Source organism: Hydra viridissima, unplaced genomic scaffold (assembly GCF_058129835.1).
Source record: "Hydra viridissima isolate aposymbiotic clone 2 unplaced genomic scaffold, HvirCarnegie_v1 scaffold_11, whole genome shotgun sequence".
Classification (NCBI taxonomy): domain Eukaryota; kingdom Metazoa; phylum Cnidaria; class Hydrozoa; order Anthoathecata; family Hydridae; genus Hydra; species Hydra viridissima.
The window spans coordinates 7739442-7759858 of NW_028324310.1; the positions used below are offsets into that span (position 1 = coordinate 7739442).

The 20417-nt window shown below is 31.4% G+C and overlaps 1 protein-coding gene across 3 annotated transcripts in view; it reads left to right on the plus strand.

The window, feature by feature from the left end:
- The window catches only part of LOC145191224 (uncharacterized), a 29556-nt gene that overhangs the window by 8252 nt on the left and 887 nt on the right, over positions 1–20417 (plus strand). Inside the window, exons 7-20 of one of the 3 annotated variants that reach the window (XM_090066424.1) lie at positions 2308–2394; positions 2531–2710; positions 3204–3362; positions 3626–3691; positions 10575–10682; positions 10775–10901; positions 11101–11173; positions 11430–11539; positions 11881–12003; positions 12232–12880; positions 13033–13897; positions 18674–18907; positions 19940–20130; positions 20222–20342. In XM_090066424.1, coding sequence (XP_089922550.1) covers positions 2308–2394; positions 2531–2710; positions 3204–3362; positions 3626–3691; positions 10575–10682; positions 10775–10901; positions 11101–11173; positions 11430–11539; positions 11881–12003; positions 12232–12880; positions 13033–13897; positions 18674–18907; positions 19940–20130; positions 20222–20342 — 3093 coding nt within the window. Of the gene's footprint in view, positions 1–2307; positions 2395–2530; positions 2711–3203; positions 3363–3625; positions 3692–8059; positions 9202–10574; positions 10683–10774; positions 10902–11100; positions 11174–11429; positions 11540–11880; positions 12004–12231; positions 12881–13032; positions 13898–14301; positions 17167–18673; positions 18908–19939; positions 20131–20221; positions 20343–20417 lie in introns of those variants that run through there. The other 2 variants (XM_090066425.1, XM_090066426.1) reach the window with 2 other exon arrangements.

Consider the following 20417-nt stretch of genomic DNA (forward strand, 5'->3'; position numbering starts at 1 on the left):
CTTGAAACTTCAATCATGTAATGGTACTAAGCAGCGGTGTTACCTCAGTGGCAGTAAAAAAATTGCGGTTAAAATGCATGAAAGCGGTAAATATCGGTAATTCTGGCAATTTCCCATAATTATAAGTTAAAGTAATAACTATGGATGAAATAGCATAAAATTTTACTTTTTTTTAAATCAATCAGATAATTGTTAAGACTAAAGTTAAGAAAGACTACCAGTCTCTAAGTTCTTACTTTAGTGATCTAATTAGTGTACCAAAATCAATAACAAACCAAACAGCTTCAAGCAACTGTCTCTCTGGAATTATTTTAGCAAGCTTGACAGAGAAAAGGATAACATCTGTCTCTGGCAGGAAATTAAGATTTGCTGAGTGCAATAAATGCAAAAAAAGTAATTAAGATGTCTTTAGGTTGCACCAGTGAAGTTAAAAGCTTACTTAAAGTAAGTGGTTTTACTCTTACTATAATTTAGTTACTTTTTTTTGGATGAAAAAAAAAAAAAAATGTTTTGAATTACTCAAAACGCATCAACATCTTGTGATTCATGTATTTACTTCTTATGAACTATTGAAACATTGTAATTTGCATCTTTTTTAACATTTATAATTCCACTATTTTCTTTCAGATCCTACAACCCACTATCTTTTTACCAGATGCAAAAAGCTGATGGTGAAAATAGAGAGGAAAAACTTCAAGAAAAGATTGATGCTTGGCTGATAAGTTCAGCACCTTAACATGATATTTTTGGCCTATTAGTAAAAACAAAATAACTTGATAGTCTCCCCCAAGGTGCATTGTCAAGTTGCCAACCAAAAATTGACAACTTTACTAAAACCATAAAATAGCCCCTACAAAGTGCATAAGAGTTGAAATCTAGCACCATCCTAACCTCGGCAATGGTCCTCTCTAACCTCCCTTTCACATTATTGAAACTGTTTGCTTCAAAGTGCTGATGAATTATCTTTGTCCACTAGCCACCCTAAAATATCCAACTACAAGCTGCCAATGATTTATCATAATCTAAGGTGTGATGTAAAAAAGCAACTTGAGAAAAACATCCCGCATTGCAAAATGGCAGTTTTCACATCAAAATGAATGGGCTGAAAGAAATGGTGATCCCTTTGTCTCCCTTACATTTTATTATTTTACCAAAGACTTTGAATTCAAAAAGTTGTTTTCGGATTGCCAAAACTTGATTGGGAGACAGAGGTTTTGGTTGCTCAAGAGTTAGACCACATGATTTCTTGATTTCTTGCTCTTCAGGAGGAAGACCTTTACAAAGTGGGTGTTACTGATGCTGCAGCCAACATGAAGAAAGTAATCTTAAAAAGCAAAGAGATCAGTGATCATCTAAGCTATGCCAATCATCTGCTCAACACTTGCTAAACATAGGCTGTAGAAAAATTAGAAGGGCTCAATGCTATAATAAGTAATTTAAAGGACTTGCTCAAAGGACCCACAAAAGTTCACTGAACTGGCAGGGCATCAAGAAATCATGTGTGGCAGCAAATATAGAACCAGTCAAGATCATTCAGCCTGTGGTAACAAAATGGAATCCCAACTTTATGATGCTTAAGTCAATCCTCAGACTGAAGGCTGGTTTACTGGTTGTTCTTGAAACTCTAGACTAACCAGATCTTCAAAGTTTGATTCCAGATGAGTTAGAATTCAATAGTATTTATAAAATTTTACCATTTCTGGCAGAATGTAAATAATACTCTGATTCCTGGTCTTCAGAAAAACAGGTGACCATACACAAAGTTCAAAAAGACATTAAATCTTCACTTTGAAAAAGAACCATAAATGACATCAAAGAGTGTGACCCTCCAGTTGCTGAGTGTCTGCAGTACTTAATGGAAGAATTTGAGAAAAGTCTGTCCAATAATGGCATTGGAGTCAAATATAATTTAGGTTCACTTCTGCACCCATATTATAGAGGATATACACTCAAAAATAGTGAAGGTGGAGGGAAGCTGCCATCAAGGTATTGGTTGACACCCAACAACAATCAAGTTCTATGAGTCATTGGATGATGATCATTCTTCGCTAGAAATATAAGACCTTGATGAAGCTATTGATCCAGTGGACCATGAGTTTTTAAGGCAGGTTTTAGCGCAGCGCCACAGTAATTATACATTTTATGCGGTGACACCAATGCTTAAACAATACTAATGATTTATCAGTCTATTTTGAATGATTGAAAGTTTGTCAGCTCAAGTTAGTTCTTTCCCTAAAATATGACCATTAGAATCATATCAAAATGAATTTTAATTGAATAATTTACTTAATAGTGGTTTGTTTGTAGGCCTGTTTAAAAGATGGTCTTCCAATGGAATTATTTAGCAAAATAAACATAATTGATCTTGCAAGTGAGGATGGTTACTCAAAATTTGTATGATATTTATTTTATTTTTCTTTTTTAAATTTTTATTTTAAACTATTTATTTTATTTTCTTTTTAATTTTTTTTTTTAAACTATTTTTTCCATTTTATTTTACACATTAAAGATGAACAAGAGTTTGTTTTAGACAAACGGGTTCAATTCAATTTTTGGAGAAAATGCTTCAGAAGAAGAAAAACAAGGACCTTTAGAAACACTGAATGACGTTATTAAGGAATTAGCCTCACACAACTATGGCTTTATTAATCCAGTTAAAAGCTACACAAATATAAATCATTCAGAACAGAAGATACCATACAGAGACTCAGTAAGATGTAGTTACTAATTTCTGAATAACTTTACTGTAGAATTAACCTGTAGGGAATAATAATGAGAGCTAGGGGAAAACTCAAGTCAGATCTATGAGAGATTTCTTGCAAGGAATTTGTGATATATGAGTGGTTTATAATAAAACATTTATCAGGAAATATTTCTAACACTCTGACTTAAAGTAAACATACTAGTAATTACATTTGATACTAGGGACACTGTAATTGGTCAATTATAAGAAGTTTTGCATCATAATGTGTAAAAGGAAATTCTTCATAAAACCATATTTAAAGACTAATTCTTACAAAAAATAGACTTTAAAGGTTTTATAAGCTAAAATTTTGATTCACATATATTTTAATATATAGTTTTTTCTGAATTGTTGTGTAAAATGTTCCAAGGATCTATTAGTTATTAACAATAAACCAGACTAAATTTTTCATTATTTCTATTCTGGTAATTCTATTAACTTTCTATTCTGTTTTCAATAGAATTTAACATGGTTGATGAAAGATGCGTTAGGTGGAAACAGTGAGACAATAATGGTTTGCTGCTTATCTCCAAGTGAAAAGAATTTGCATGAAACACTTAACACACTAAAGTATGGTAACCTGGCACGCCATATTCAAAATAAACCTCAGATCAATGAGGTAATTTTATAAAGAACAATACAAAATGATTAGAAATATAGTGCAGGGCAGCTAATTTAAAATAAGTTTAATTGTTTTAAATAGAAACTTTTTTGAAAGCAGCTCAAATACTAACACTATCTAGTATTCTTTTCAATTATTAAAGCTTTAGTTTCTTACACAAAAAAATGTTAAATGGAAGTTGTGTGAAAGTTTTATTTTAATTATATACAATTTAAATGCATTAGAAAAAATCTTTTCTTTATACAACAATTTTGTTGCAGGATCAAAATGTGAAGTTGATTCGTGAGCTGAAGGATGAAATTGAATCATTGAAAAGTGATAAAAAAGTGAGATTTTTCTATTGGAGTTTCTAGTATGATCCTATAAATTAAAATGGATGACAATAATGATGATGTAATCTACTAAGTTTGTTTATATTTATGAATAAAATTTATAAGTTATAATATACATTGAAGAACCATCTAAATTTAAATCATAACATAATAATAATCATAAAAATTTATCTCTTCATCTGATATACAACTAAATTTAGTAGAAAATTTAAACTTATAGTTAACAAAGGAACAATAAAATGATTTCAATACATTGGTTTGACTTATTTGTTATTAAAAGATTAATCATTATAACCACAGAGATTTTTGATTTTTAGATGTTTTCAGCCTCTTTCAATATGTTGACACAAGAAACAATTGAAAATGATTTTTCAGCATTTTTTTAAAACTGGTTCTAAATTTCATTATTTTGATTAAAGAAAACACAATGACTCATTTAAAAAAGAGAGACAGAGATGGAGACATTCAAATACAAATTAAAACCCACATCATTTTTCATTTTTTATTGCTTTTTATAAAACTGGTTGTATTTATGGTATACTTAACTATTTTCATATTATATCATAAATATTTCTATTCTAATTCATTTTACATCATATATCATGACATAGCAGATAACTTGTTTGAATTCAGCCAAGTTATTTTCTATAATGATATACTAAATAAAAAATCTTTAGTGTGCCATGAAAAATCTGCCAGTTTTGTTTCAAGGTAAGCCTGCAAAGTGTAAGACTTCATTCAAAAAAAAAAAGATTGGTCTATTTCTGTTGTGTCAATAGAGATTCAAATGTCTTGTTTCAGTTTGAACATAAATTCTCGTCCAACTGGAATTTGTAGAAGCTGACAAACCTCTACTTTAAACAAAAGAGTAAGGCTATCAGCATAGGTGTAAAGATTTTCTAATTAAATGGATGCCAGCAAGTTTAAAGCCAAAAAGATGACAACTAGAAGGATACTAGAAATCACCGTAAGATAAACCTTTCAGAATTCACATGAAGAAACTGAGAAGAATCTATGTAAAATAAGAATTCAATCTGTCCTGGGGTCACTGCTATAAAACTCATTCCAATCGGAATTCATGACCATTTCATCTAAAACCCACTGAAATGAGTGGATTGCTACTATAAACATATTTTTTCATAATTTCTGATAATTTAAGCATAGAAACCCGATAAAAATTTATGCAATCATTGTGTAGCGGAAATGGTAAATCCGATAGTTTGAGCTAGTTTTTTTTTTAACAGTAATTTGTTTTGAAAACAAAAACAGAAATCAAACTCAATCTCTTACATTTCTCATTGACAAAATTAGAATAATAAATTCCACATTTCATTTTACACTGACTACCTCGACAATAAATTATCTACAGTGGGTAAGGTATTTAAAATATGAATTTGGGCACGAATAAATTTCTTACTTTTTTTCAGACCAAACTCTATTTTCATATGAATTTCTCCACAAATATCAAACACCAAGTTAATCATTAAATGTTATTTGCAAAAAAAAAGAGACTATTAAGGTTGGTGTCACTGATAATGAAAGAAACTGCTTTGCTAATTACAAATACTTTTATCTAGATTTCTTTATATTGCAGTAAAACATAGTTGCAGTATAAAAACTCAGAATTTAATTCTAGAATAGTTGTACTATATTCTATAGAGCTATTTGAGTCTAATGTCAAAAACAATCTTATCCAGTGGTATTAGCTTTTGACTCCCCATACTACTTTTGTTAGAATCTTTCACCTTTGTAGTCATTTGTTTGATGTTGTCCCAGAAGTCCTACATAGTTAAATAATACATTTTAAGTTTGTAACATTTTACAACATTAATTTCATCCTATCCTATGATATTGCATTATTGCAGTATTTTGCACCATCTATATTAGGAACCTTTTACACCTTGGCCAATTTGCAACTGCTTCAGAAAAGAGAGCCTCCCATGCCTGGGTTTTTTCAAGATTGGTAACCTTCGCTGTTTTTGAGCCATCTGTGACTTGTCACCAAATCTTCTCATTAAAACATCTTTGCATTGTTTAATCCAGTCTGCCAAAAGAATTTTTTGTGACAAACTAAATGACACTCGAACTGTTTGGGCATCTTTTCTCTGTTGCCTTGGATAAAAAATATTAAAAGCACATTAAATGTAATATGCTAAGTGTGGAAATGGTATTATGTATAGACTCAACACAGACAGGCAGCAATAACAATAAAGGATAATTTTGATTTAGTGTGATGAAAATTATTTAACATGACATAGTAACTTCACTATCTTAAAATTACTGTTTAATTGCTTCTGTGTGCATGTCTTTGTTACACTTTAAAAAAAAAAAAAATTTTTTTGATAGGAAGTTCTATGATATATAATTATTGCCATTGTAGTATGTCTATAATATAGACATATCACAAAAGCAAATGCAGTGAAAAAATTACTTATAAATATTTAATGGTTTTAAACGTTTAATAAAACATTGATTAACTGGCCTTGTAAATTGATCTAGAACTTCTTTAAACTCCTAACATATTTTTTGAATGTAGGACTGAAAGATTCATAATTGGAAATAATTATAATGTGTATTTAAGATAAGGATATTGGGTTTACTTACATTTCTCTTTTGAAATTTTTTTTATCTTGTGGCATTTAGTTGAAAATTTGCACAACTGTCCATGATATAAACAAAACAGAATGAAAAAAAAAACAATAGGTTAACTGGATGATATCTTTTTGTTTTTCATGAATCCGCTAATATTTTTGTTTGAAAGTTTTTATGATTCGAAAAAAAAAGTTTATAGTAGAGGCATTTAGTGGATTATCGGGTTTACGCCAATTTTGTCGAATCCAAAGAAATTCATCGGGTTTATGATTTTTTTAATTCCGATTGGAATGAGTTTTCTAGTAGTGACCCCTGGTATTTGTCACTTTTGCAGTAAGAAAACTGCTGTTTGAAACCTCCATACTTTTATTAAATCTAAGGAACCCGAGATTGCTGTTTGAGTTTCTTTAGTGCTAAATGAAATATTTGTTGCTTGAGAAAGCTGGAACATAAGCCTTGGAGTAAGAGGAAATGTTGTTCCTGCCAAAGTGTACAAAGACAGATTATCTGTGAGACAGATAAGAATTTAAGCCATCTTAAACTTCATGCAACCATGACCTAACAGATTTTGTGGTATTAGGAATAATGATGGAGATAAGAAAAAATGTTGATAGTTTTGGAATGCAGTAGAATACCTATATTAATGTTAGGAGCAGGTGCCACTTTTTGGATAGCATCTATGATGTTAAGAAGTGTCAACTCAAGAGTATAAAGTATTTTTTGAAAAATTTTACAGTACTGACATCTTTATACTAGCCAATGAAGTGTGGTCCTCCAGGGAATTAGATTTTCGTTATGCTGTTATGGATTGGTAGTTGAGAGCTTACGATAAGAAAACTGCAACAGTAACTTATACAATTTATGATAAATATTTGACACTAGACATGCACAATGGATGGGATTCCCTGAAATGCCGTTTTAAAACTTTTTAAGCAACATCAAAACGTTGAAATTCGTGTTTTCTGAAAACGGCTTATAAATGGATCAAAGTAGCACTTGCTCCAAAAGTGTAACAAAGTAATTACTTAATTTCTGATACAAATTTAGGATATATACGTAAGTATAAATACATAAATATATATATATATATATATATATATATAGAGAGAGAGAGAGAGAGAGAGAGAGAGAGAGAGAGAGAGAGAGAGAGAGAGAGAGAGAGAGAGAGAGAGAGAGAGAGAGAGAGAGAGAGAGAGAGAGAGAGAGAGAGAGAGAGAGAGAGAGAGAGAGAGAGAGAGAGAGAGAGAGAGAGAGAGAGAGAGAGAGAGAGAGACAGAGAGACAGAGAGAGAGAGACAGAGAGAGAGAGAACAGAGAGACAGAGACAGAGACAGACAGAGACAGACAGAGACAGACAGAGACAGACAGAGAAAAGACAAGACAGACAGAGAGAGAGAGACAGAGACAGACAGAGAGAGAGACAGAGAGAGACAGAGACAGAGACAGAGAGGCAGAGACAGAGAGAGACAGAGAGAGACAGAGAGAGACAGAGAGAGACAGAGAGAGACAGAGAGAGACAGAGAGAGACAGAGAGAGACAGAGAGAGACAGAGAGAGACAGAGAGAGACAGAGAGAGACAGAGAGAGACAGAGAGAGACAGAGAGAGACAGAGAGAGACAGAGAGAGACAGAGAGAGACAGAGAGAGACAGAGAGAGACAGAAGAGACAGAGAAGAGAGAGAGAGAGAGAGAGAGAGAGAGAGAGACAGAGAGAGACAGAGAGAGAGAGATAGAGAAAGAAAGAGAGAGAAAGAAAGAGAGAGAGAGAGAGTAGTCTACATGGGTAGGAAAGCCGTTTTAAAAAAATTCACAGTGCTTTTACCAGAGTAACTTTTAACCCATTATAACATACAAACTCTTGAGGTAGTTGAAGTACATTGAATAAGCGATATATATCACTACGTAGAAATCTAAATTCACTTTTGCATTCATCATCAGACATGATTACTAAACAAAGTTGCTTATGACTCCGAAATGGTAAATCTGGATTCTTAGACAAATTTGATTTGTACAGTAGTAAAAAATCCTCATCGTCTATGATATTTGATTCTAATGCAAGTAATAAACTATTTCTAACATTTCTTAAAGGAGCTAGTTTTAATTTTTTTTGTTTATTTCAAGATGTTTTCTTTTTTTTGCAAGTCGCAACTGCTCAATCCAGACCTTTGTTGTCTCTGTTGCCACTGCAGTTTTCATTTCATAAGCTCTCTAGTAATGGGGGACAGGGACCTTAAAAGATCATCAAGGAACAAGATAGGTATTGGGGTCAACAAGATGAACATACTAGACATAGTCTGAAATGTTGAGAAGAACCATATAATCTGAACACACTTTTTTAACTCCTTCACCTAAATTAACTAAAGTTTAGCTTGGTCTCTGACCTTAAACTCTTCAATATCATCCTTGAATTATTTTTAAATACCTTTTAAAGCCAAATTAATGTCATCCAGACTTATAATGCGATTTAAAGTTTAAATGAGAATTACCTAAAAAAATGTTGCTATTGTGATGGACCAAGCAATGGCGAAGAAGTTCTAAGGACTTTCAGATCACTATTAGAAGAATTTGGAATGTATGAGGCTGTTGGCCAACCTCATTTGCAGTTGGAAAAATACAATAATGTCACTAACTTGTACCTGTTGGATGAGAAATGGGATGAAGAAGTAACAATGTAATTCCACCACTTTAATACCATTACTATAAACATCATGTAAGTGAGATTACTATCTCCTCTTCACTGATAAAACTCTAAAGCAGTTCCTGGAAAAAAAGGCTGTTATCAGGAATGGGTGTAATGGTGGTGGTTTTGTAGGACTGAACTTTGCTGAAGTTTTATGATCTTTGGATGAAATGACACTTTATGCTTCAATCAAATACCTGGAATGTGTTGAAACTATGTGGGGGATTAAAGGAGGTAATTCATTTTATTTATTATTGGTCTTAACACTGTCTGGACTAGGCTTTTACAAATACAGTCTGTAACAAAATAGGGAGGGGGACAGTTTTACCCCATCCCCAGTCTAAATAGGGTTAAGAGATCTACAAGTATGCTTAATACTATTACTTTTAATAAATTTTTGGTTAACCTTTATTTGATTTAGTTGCTAAGTGCTGGTTGGAATAAAACTTGGTACATCCTACAATCAAAAATATATAGGCTTGTGGAGTCCATACTTCATATGAACAATGCCAATAAAATATTTGCAAGCAAAATTTCACTTATATGAAATTTTCATATAATATGTTTCTATTTTTAACATAAAAGCTATATTATTTTGTCTAAATTTTAGCTTATTTAGAGATTTATGCCTGTTTGTCTGTGTATTTGCATGTAAAAATCATAAAATTATATAACTTTGGATTGAAAAAACTATAACAAATAAAACTCAAAGAATAGAAATAGATTAACATAAACATAGCTAAGTTTTTAAAAAAATAAAATTGTAGACACTGTCATGTTTTACTTATAACTTATCGTGTTTTCTTTAATCAAAATGATAAAAATACAGCCAGTTTATAAATGCACTAAAAAATGAAAAAAGATGCAGCTTTTAATTTGTATTCAACAGTTTCTATCTCATGTCAAAAAAACTTGAAGTAAAAGTCACTTCATCTGAAAATCTCTAAAAATGAGCAGTGCAGAAACAGTTATGATAGACCATTATTTTGAAAATTCCCAAGGTTGCATAATGCTGTACAGATAAAGAGACTATGAAATTCTTGTTTATGCAAAATCTTTGTTTGCATGAAATCCTTGTCATGCATTTTTAAAATTATTTTTATATAAGTTGCTTTTATTTAGCTCAATCTTATTGCTTTTAACTCTTGGAAAAAAAATTTCTCTTTTCTAATGATTCTGAAATTTATTTAAATTTACTTCTAAAAGTTGTAAAGGAATTAATTGCAAATGTAGTTAATTTGTTATTATAATAAAAATTCCTGACCATAATTTAACATTATCTATTGAATTTCTTATTGCAGTTTCCCACTTCCAACATCTTCCTAAAAATTTTCTCTTCGATTTCTTTTTGTTTTCTCTTCCTTTCTCTTCGAGTGATAAGCGTGAGATCACAGGGATAAATTTTTCTTTTATAGTAAAAATTATTCACTATAAAAACTATCCACTATAAAAACTATCCACTATAAAAACTATTCACTATAAGCTATCAAATATATTCAAATGTAATTAATCAAGCTGAATTATAGATTGTTGAAAATTCTAGTTTTTTTTTTACATTTATCAAGTTTTGTTTATAAATGTAGGTTAATCCAGAAATATTTTTTCAGGGAGCTGCGAAGAAGAACTTAAATAAGTTGCAACGAGACCAAGAATTAATGAATAGACTGACTGGGATGTGGGAGACAAAATGGAGCAAAGCGCAACAAATGATGGAGGTGCTTTTAAGTTTAATAGCTTCAGCCTTTTAAAAAGTAATTAAATATTAAAACATTTTTCTTAAAACGTGTTTTTTTATCTTATTATTCAGGATAAATCTCTTGATGTTAAAGATCTTGGCGGAAAAGGTTTAAAGCTTGAAACAAAGGAACCTCATTTCGTTAGTTTAGGGGGTGGTAGATTAAGTGTTGGAGTTAGTATTATTCCCATATCAAAAGGTAATTTTTTTGCTGTAATTTTTTGATTAGCTTTAATTGAGTAATTTCGTGAGCATATAACACGAAGAATATTTTTACTTATATGATTAAAGTTTCGAAACTGATTAATATTTAGTGTTGTTTAACGTTTGATATTCTCAAAAAATTATTCTCGAAAATTTATACTTGAAAATATTCTCGAAAGTACGTTGTTTTTCAGGCTTCACTCGTGTCGGTAGCGGTGGTGATGGAAATGAAGTTGATTTGTTGATACGAGGTAAAGGAATTGCAAGGTATGGCTGCGCTTTTAAATTATTTTATTTTAAAAATAGAGCAGTCTTTATTATGGTATTATGCGAAAGTCTTAAGTGTGAGTTCAAACTCAAATAAAAATACGGGTGAAAACGAGGTTCACTGTAATGCACTAGTTTCTCTAATGCATATAAACATTTTTTGAACTACATAACTAAAAATAGTTTGTTCTTTAAAGATGAGTTGTCATTCTATCAGGATCAGTTGTCGTTCTATGAGGAACTTTTATATTTTTAGTATTCATTGCCTAATTGAATATGATGGTGAAGTAGTAGTCCTTCATCCTAAAAATGTTTTGGTGTCTGTAGATGGTATGCCGTTATCAGAACCTACTAGGTTGCCACAGGGTGAGTTTTTACTGATTCCTTTAAATTTAATAGTTAATAATTTATGACTTTTTGAAATATTTAATAGAATCATTTTAATGAAAATCATTTTTTTTGAAAATTTTATAATAAAGTTCTTTTAAACAACGCGGATAAACGAGATCCGAACGAAAGCTCCCGTTTAATTTTTTAGTTTTTTCATATAATTACGAGCCATCTAGCACGTGTTGAAAAAGGTTAATCAAGATTTAATCATAAATGCGTAAACAAAACTTTAAGTGTGAGATAATTTTATATGCGGTAAAAAAAAATCTTCGTACACAAAGAGCCTTATTTCTTTATAATTCTACGTATTCTTAAAGGTTGTATGATTTGTATTGGTCAAAGCAATTATTTTCGTTTTAACCATCCTCGTGAAGCAACTAAGATAAAAGAGCAATCCAGTATGAGTAGATTTTCAATCGCTCCAGATGACATATATCCAGGTAAATTGTTTATATGAAATTCTTACTTCTAATTGTATATTGTTGTAAAGCTTTGGTAGCCGTTCGAAAATAATTTATTTTTTTAAAGAAATAATAAACAAATTATTAAGTTACTTGTTTTTCGTTTTGTTTTTTCTTTTAGTTTAAAGTGTTTGTTTATAAAATCAATTTTTTAGTTACATTAAATTGACTTTTTCTTTCGTAATATTTCTTTTCGTTATTTTACAGACGTGCAGTTAGCAATAGAGCAACGACGAAAGGAAATTCAAGAAAAACAACGTTTACAGACTGAAAACAAAAGACTTTTAGCTCTAGAACAACAATACATGGAGTCACTCGATCGGCTTTCGCTTGAAAAAGATCAATTAGAGCACGAAAAAAAGAAGCTGCAAATGCTGCAGCAGCAACAACAAAATATTGCGAATCAGTTGGATGTGAAGATGTCCATTCAAATTGAGGAACTAAAAATGCAAAAGGAAGAGTTACAGAGTTTTCATGTTAAAAACGACAGTATTCGAGCGAAAGAAAGAGAAATTGAAATGGCTGCGTTGAAATTAGAAGAAGAACAGAGCTTAAAAGAACAGCAGCGAAAAATAGAGCGTGAAATGTTAATAAGTCAACAGGCAACTTTAGACGAATTAGAAGAATTCGAAAAATTTGAAAAAACTTTATCGTCTCTACCTGTTAAAATTGAGTCAATTAAGGATGAGAAACATAGACTAGCATTACTAGAATTAGATATTTTGACAGAAGATCTAGAATATCATGATCAGTTTCAAAGGCAAAAAGAAGAAATCCAAAATCAAAAACAAAAACTTGAGGAAATGGAGTCTCAACATAGATATCTCATCGATAACTTGTCTTCCGAAATAAACAGGTTTTATAATTTATTTTAAAATAACTCGCTATGTAAAAGATGTCAATAATTTATGTAAGTTACTATAAACCAATTGAACTCATGTTTTGCGTATAAAATGTTTTAGTTTTTTCTTTCGTTTTGCTATTGTAGCTCAAATCACATATTTTCAGGCTTCAAAAAGAAAGAGATATAGAGTTGGAGAAGATAAAGAAGGAGAAAGAGCGGCTGCAGATTCTCGAGGAAGATCAAAGTCAGGCGATACTCACAATAGAGTTTGAGCAACGTAAACTTATAGAAGCAAGAGACAAAGAAAAGCTAAAGTTCGATTTAGAGCGGGAGAAGTTAGAGAAGACTGAAAACGATCGATTGATTAATCTGCAAAAGGCGGTTGATGATCAACAACGCGAGCGCGAAATGATAACACGTGAAAAAATGAGATTGACAGATCTTGAAGATGCTCATAAGCGTGCTTTAGACGAATTACAACAAGATATGTTATCACAACAAGAGAAGCACGAAAGAGAAAGAAAACTTGAATTAGAATACATAGAAGCAGAACAACTTATGCTGGAAGAGCTGGAACAAAAACAATTTGAATCAGTGAGGCAAATAGAGCATGAGACCCAATTAATTCGCGATCAAATAGACAAAGAAAAACTAGAAGAGCAAGCGCGTTTAAAAGCAACCGAACGTTACATTGCGGAAATCAAAAAAAGGCAAGAAGTTACGTTACGGCAAGCCGAAGAAGAAAGACAAAAAATTAAACAAAAACGCGAAGAAGAGCAAATGCAGTTGCAACGTGAACGCGACAAACTCGCGCAACTTGAATTAGAATATCAAGAGTTTTCAAAAAAGCTGCGAGAAGAACAAGAACAATGGCGTTTGCAATTTTTAAAAGAAAAGGAAGAAATTTCTAAAATTAAAAAGGAATTTGAAACACAGTTTTTAAATGATGCTTCAGCGTCCTCTCCAAGTTTTTTTAGCGATTTAAATCAGGGTATGCAAAAGTTTGATTCCAACTGGAAGTTAAAGCAGGTAAATTTATTATGTTTTTTTAGGTATCGACGTTATCTGATTGACTATTTTAATGAATTGCAAACTGTTTGAATGCTATATTCTTTTACTTTTTCCAATGTTACTAATGGATAGCGTCAGAGACGCGTATAGACTATAATAGTCCGCAAATTGAAACGGACAAGTTTCTAACACTTTTAAAACTGATAATTAATCAAAATAACAAGATTTTGATTCCGCTGGTAAAGTATGAATCACCTTATCCATTTATAAAAATTTAGCCTTTCAAACTTTAAAAAGATTTTGTTATTTACATGGTATTACATGGTGTTAAACATATACAACAGGCTTGATGTGTAATAGAATTCATTTAGAGTTATCACTAAAGCAATTCTAGTTACTTAAAAGTTTTGTTTTGTGGGTTGGGAGCTTTGCGCAAAACAAGACCCAGTTAAGATTCAGGCAACCAAGCTAGCAGATTACCTCTGCTCATTACATTTTCTATCACACTGCAATCGATGGCAACTCTTGCAAATATTTTACACGTTTTAGTTAAAACTTAGGTATTTAGCGTACAGTGTTTTACTAAAAATTTAGCGTATTTAGCGTACTTAATGATAAATTCAAAACTGGAAAAACAAAGACAATAATAAATTGTCATAAAAAGTTTAAGTGATAAACATGAGTAACTTGATAAGCAGGCCAACATATTCGTTGATGACCTTCAAAAAATCTCTAGTAATGTAAAGATGTCGATGTCTTTCAAAAGTTCAGAGTATAAAGATCTGGCAAAAGGCCATGTTAGCTGTTACATAATCATAAAAGTTGTCATACAATCCTAAGTCACTTTATAAGTAGGTGTAAAGTCTGAAAAACCTTCGAGCTTCCATTACTTAATGGTTTGTAAGAAATTTTTTTTTTAACTTTATTAAACAATCGATTGAAATATGGATTGATTTTCCTGTGTTCAAATTATTCTTTATGTATTCCATGCGAATTTTTTAAAGTATTTGTGAACCACTGTTCTCTAACACCTGACACCTGGAGATATTCTAAAATCAAAAAACCTTCATTAATCGACGTCATCAACAATTTTACAAAGCTCTGGGATGTCTTAATGGTATCAGTCCCGTGAATGCTGTTTTTGCTACTGGAGAAACACTCCCTCCGGAGCCTTTTCGAACTTTGTCGATGAATATTTTAGAAATGGCTTTCGCATGTTTTTTGAAAAGTGCGAGTTATTTTTTTTCATCTGACTTAAAATCATTTTTTTCTTTCGGACCTAAAAACATTTCGAATGAAGATATTCTTAAAGCTGCTCATTACTGCCTAGAAATAATGCAATATTTAGTGGTTAAGTCTACGTATATCGAATCATTAATTTTTAATAAACCTGATTTATGGTTGTCTGCTATTCTCTGCGTGTCTACTTTTCAAATAAGTTGCCGATAATAATCGTTTTGTAAATGTATATTTCTAGCTTCATCGTTTAAAACTTGCACATATTTTTTCACTCTCCTTTGTAAAAAATATAGAGATGTGATCTAGTGAATTTTATGCGATTAATGACATATTTGCTCATTGTTTCATAGGATTTTCAACTATGCTGTCCACGTAGTGTTATTAACGCGTAGGATTAGTTTTGTTAAAAGGAATTGAAATGCTTATCTATAAGCAATATCTTATCTTTTCTTTAACGCTTAGAAAAATCTTGGTTCAAACAAAGTTAATAAAGTGTTGATTTTAAGAGTTTCTACAAAGAGAAGGAAATCTGACATCGACTATTGCTTGTGAAACAAGTTGTTTTTTTTTTCTCTTGTAAAGTGAAGCGAAAAGAAATGGCAAACACGCAATTTATTAGCTCAGCTGTTCGTATAAGAAGTCCACCTAAGAGAAGAATATCTGCAGAAAGAAACGATAATGGTAATACGGCATCTATTTACTTCGTTCAGCATAAAGTGGTGCCGTGTAAAAGCGAGACTCTTTTTGAAGATGACATTTTATTTCCTGAGGAAAAAACCTTGTATGTAAATGGAGAGAGTTGTTATCCGTTTGATAATTTAACTCAGAACGGGAAGAGAGTAGAGTCGGCTGTTGATAACTCAATAGAGCTAGATTTTAACAGCAATGTGATTCTTGAAAACAAAACACTGACTTTTAACCAGTCAACGACTCATATTGAAAATAAAACACTGGCTTCCAACCAGTCAAATCTTCAAGTTGAAAATATGATAGACTTAAGTGATCATACTCCTCCTGCTAGTTTTGATAAAATGTATAAAAATGGAAGAATTTTAAAACTAGGTGAGTCTAATAGCGAGTTAAATCGGTCGATGCGACCAGCAAAACCAAAGCGCACGTTAAAGTTCGATCGTGATCGTTGCACCTTTATTGAAGGATCATCTGTGGATGATGTTACCACAAATGTCCCATTCTTGCAAAAAGAATTGGACGCTTTCATTCAAAGTGAAAAACATAAGTTCAGTGGTGTTGTTGAAGAATGTTTCGATGCTTCGATGACATCAATTGATCCTGGTGTCAGTTTTAACGAATTGGCTCCGTGGATAAGAAATGTTTACTTAGAAAAACTTCAGGCGCACATGAGTAAAGTTGATAGTAAAAAATTGGAGGGTACAGACAATAAAGAGGAACTAACTCTACAGCTAACAGATAAAAAGGAAACATGTGAATTTTTAAATCACTCGCTACCATCACTTTCTCCAGTCAAAACTTTCCCTTCGAAAGATTTTTATTCTCCCAATAGTGAGCGAAAACCAAAGAAAGATGGTCACACTAACCCTTCCACTCATGTTAAGGAAGTTGCGAAATTGCTCGATAGCCAAATTGAACAATTACAAATTCTACTGGCAGACATTAATTGTAATGAAATTGATACAGAATTATCTCCATCAGAAACTACAAAGCAATCTTTTATCGATTTATCACCTACAATAATTGAATCACCGACCTTAATTGAACCAAATAGACGCACTGAATTACCTCGCTTACCCGATGAAAAAAGAAATAGTAAGATCTTGTGGCTTAATCCAGATGGAATTCGCTCTACCATGACTAACATTAAACATAGATTTTCACGCATTTCGGATTCAAAAATCCGCAAGTTTTCTTTTCAGCAATCGAAAAGAAAAAGCGACGGTTGTCTTAGATATTCAAATAGTCATCTTCAAAACGATTTTGTTTGCAAAACTTCTCCTAAACAAATATCTAAAGCATTTGACCGTGAGCATGACAGCCAGATGAAAAACGAATCGGACTTTCAAAAAAAGCAGGTATGATTACTGGTTTGTTTTTACCGGTGATTTTTAACTTCGTTTTCATCTTTAATGGCGAACGGTCTTTTTTTTGCCGAACGTAATATTCTCAACGGCAATAGATTTCACGAGATCTTTAATTCATCCTAAAATTTACAAGATTTGTCTCTTTCTACGAAATATTGTCGAGACATGACTTTTAAAATGGTTGGATTTAATCTTTAAATTTTATTTGGCTTCTAAATTAGATTTCTTACTTATCTCATTCCAAATGTTTTTGAGTTTTCTTTGGGAGAAGTAGTTTAACGCATATTTTACCATAGATGGTTTCCAAATGATAAAACGTTGCCTTGACAAAGTTCTTATCCTTAATAGAAAACAATACTTTACAGTAATAGGGAATTACGTGAATAAACCTCTAATATATAAAAGTAATATATAATGTGTATTGTTGATCTAAATAGTCCAGATATATTGAGTAACGTCTATGTTGTCATGTTATTCGTAAATAATTTGCGACAGTGTGCGTGATGAGTTTATTCGTTGTTGATTATTTATTTTGGTGGTATTCAGTTATGTTGTATTTTTATTATGGCGATATTATTTGATATAAATTGTATTAAAAGTTTTTGTGAAACCAAATTTTGTATGTTAACAATTGCTTTTTCTAATTCACTGACGAGTAATATAAATCTCTTTGTTTAGTCGGGTTTTAACTTAAGTCGTTGTAGCACATCTCACCATACCGATTTTTACCTTTTACACATGTAAAGTCGACCACTTGATTATACAAAAGTTATAATTGTCTTTCCTTGCCTCCTTAATGCCTGATTATTATTCAATTACCTAGGAAATTTATTTACAATTACTTAGATACATAAGTTTCTCAAAAGTCGCATTGCACCACTCCAAAGTGACGTAACAGAAGATCGTAAACGGTCTGGTGCTTTTTTTTAGTTTTGCAGTTGTTTGTCACTTTGAAGTCATTTTTTTATATGTAACAAGTTTTCATCTTTTCAAGTTTTCATCTTGTTATAGAGATGTATTTACAACAGCGTATATATTATACAACAGGCCATTATACACACACACACACACACACACACACACACACACATACATAAGTGTACATAATGTGTGTGATACTTAATAATTGGTGAAAAAGTCCTTTGAATGTTTTTTGTGATTGTCTAAGATAAGTTAAAATGAGAATACTTGAAATCAAGAGCGGCTCTTGTTTAAGAGAGTTAAATGGGTCAAAGAATGATGCACAACAAAAATGTAACTCCCAAACTGAGTTAATAAATGATAATGTACCTAGTTTTCATCCAATTGTCAACTCAAATAATGTTACTCAGCCTCTATTTGAAGAGTTTGATATATCATACAAAGGACTGAATTTGGGAAGTGCTTTTTATCTGAAGAAGGTAAGACAGAAACTGTTAACAAGCATCGAAAGTTTTGCCGAAACGCAACATTCTTCATCCCCAAGTAAATGTTTAATAAGATATACACTTCGGTTTAGATTGAAGAAGAAAGACTACGCTTGTCTGAATTAAAACGGCTCGCTGCAGAAAAAGCGGAATTAGAATGGAGCGGTAAAAAAAAAGATTTTCATGAACAGAAAGTTTATCAAAACAAAGAAAGCTTAGAAGCAATGAAATTGAAAAGCGAAGAACTTGAACTTAAAAGCGAAGAAGAAAGGAGGTTTATCCTTGCAGAAATGGAGAACATTAACAAGCAAGAAACTCTTTTGAAGGTTTTTTTAAATTTTATTTCTTTATGTATCTCTTTTATTTTCAAAGCAACTTAAATTACCGTCAATATCTCCACAAATTCACGTGGCTTTGAATTTTACAGTTCTTTTTTAAACAGTTCTTCAACTGTTAGTTAAAGCAAGTGCATATAAAAAACTTTTAACTGATTTTTACTTTATCCTCATCTCAAACCAACTAATGATAACTATTTTATCATTTATGCCTAAATTTTTTTTATTTATGCTTATATCTTTTATTTTCTAAAAAAGTCATTAAAAAAAATTAACATTTTTTAAACAAATTTTTCGAGAAAATAAATTAATAAATGAATTGACAACAAGGTTAGTCATTAAAACTAAGTGACAGGTGGTAGGTTTCCAGCTTTCAGCAATAGAGAAATATTAAAAAGGAACTGAGAATTACGTCGAAAATAAAACTAACAGTTCAGGTTACGTTAAAACAACGTTTAAAACTTATTTTTCATAAAACCGACTCCTTGGGTATGTTATCATGAAACCGTTTTTTGATTTTTTAAAAATATAGTAAGAAGCATTTTTACTTAGGCAAAGCAATAGTACATATAAGAAAACAGATTCTCAAAAAATTAAGGTATTGCAGGAGAGATTTGATTTGTCCTTTGATAAGTAAAAATAAATGTCCCAGCCTGCTAGCCAGATTTAAATCAAACTAAACCTATAAGGGCTTAGATGGACAAATAATTAGTCAAGGTCCACACAAACTCGATATATAGTCGAAATGAAAAATCAAGGAAATTTGGAAAAGAGTTCCAACCAAAATTTTCAGCAGTCCAGTATCTTTAGTAAGTCAGTATCGTCATTGGTTTTCATTTTTTTGCTACATTAGCTATAAAGAAAAATATTTTTTTCAAATTTTATGTTGAATACAAAAGAAATTAAGTGAAAATTTAAAAGCATTTATCTTAAAATTTTAAAGCAATCTTTATATCAACAAAGTGGCCTGTCTTGTTGCTTTATTTTATCGTTCCACTTGAGATACATTGCGTTTTGTTGTAGCAACGCGAACAAGAGATGGCTGATTTGAAGATAGAGCGTGAGCGTCGTGAAGAACTGGAAAAGATACTCATTAGTGAAAAAGAGAACGAGAATTTTCTTGAACGGTCGCTTTTTGAAGAAAAAGAACGTTTAAATACGTTAGAGAAAAGTTTTGCTGAGGAGCGATTAAAGCGCGTTGAAATTGAACGACGGTTGGTTATCAATTAATTAAAGTTTTTATTTTTCAAAAATAATCCGTTTTTTGGGTGTTCAGTTTACAATTAACATTATCTCTTTATATAGACTGCAAGAAGAAGAAGAACGAAACAGAAACTATAGCCTCGATAAGAAAAAATCAGAACCCATCAGTAACGCACAAATACTTGAAAACAATGGCACTCTAAAAAGGCGCCTGCCATCTTATGTAATTAGTTTCTCTTATTTTCTTAAATTAAAATTTTCTTATATTGAATTACTGACTTATTGATCTAATATCTAT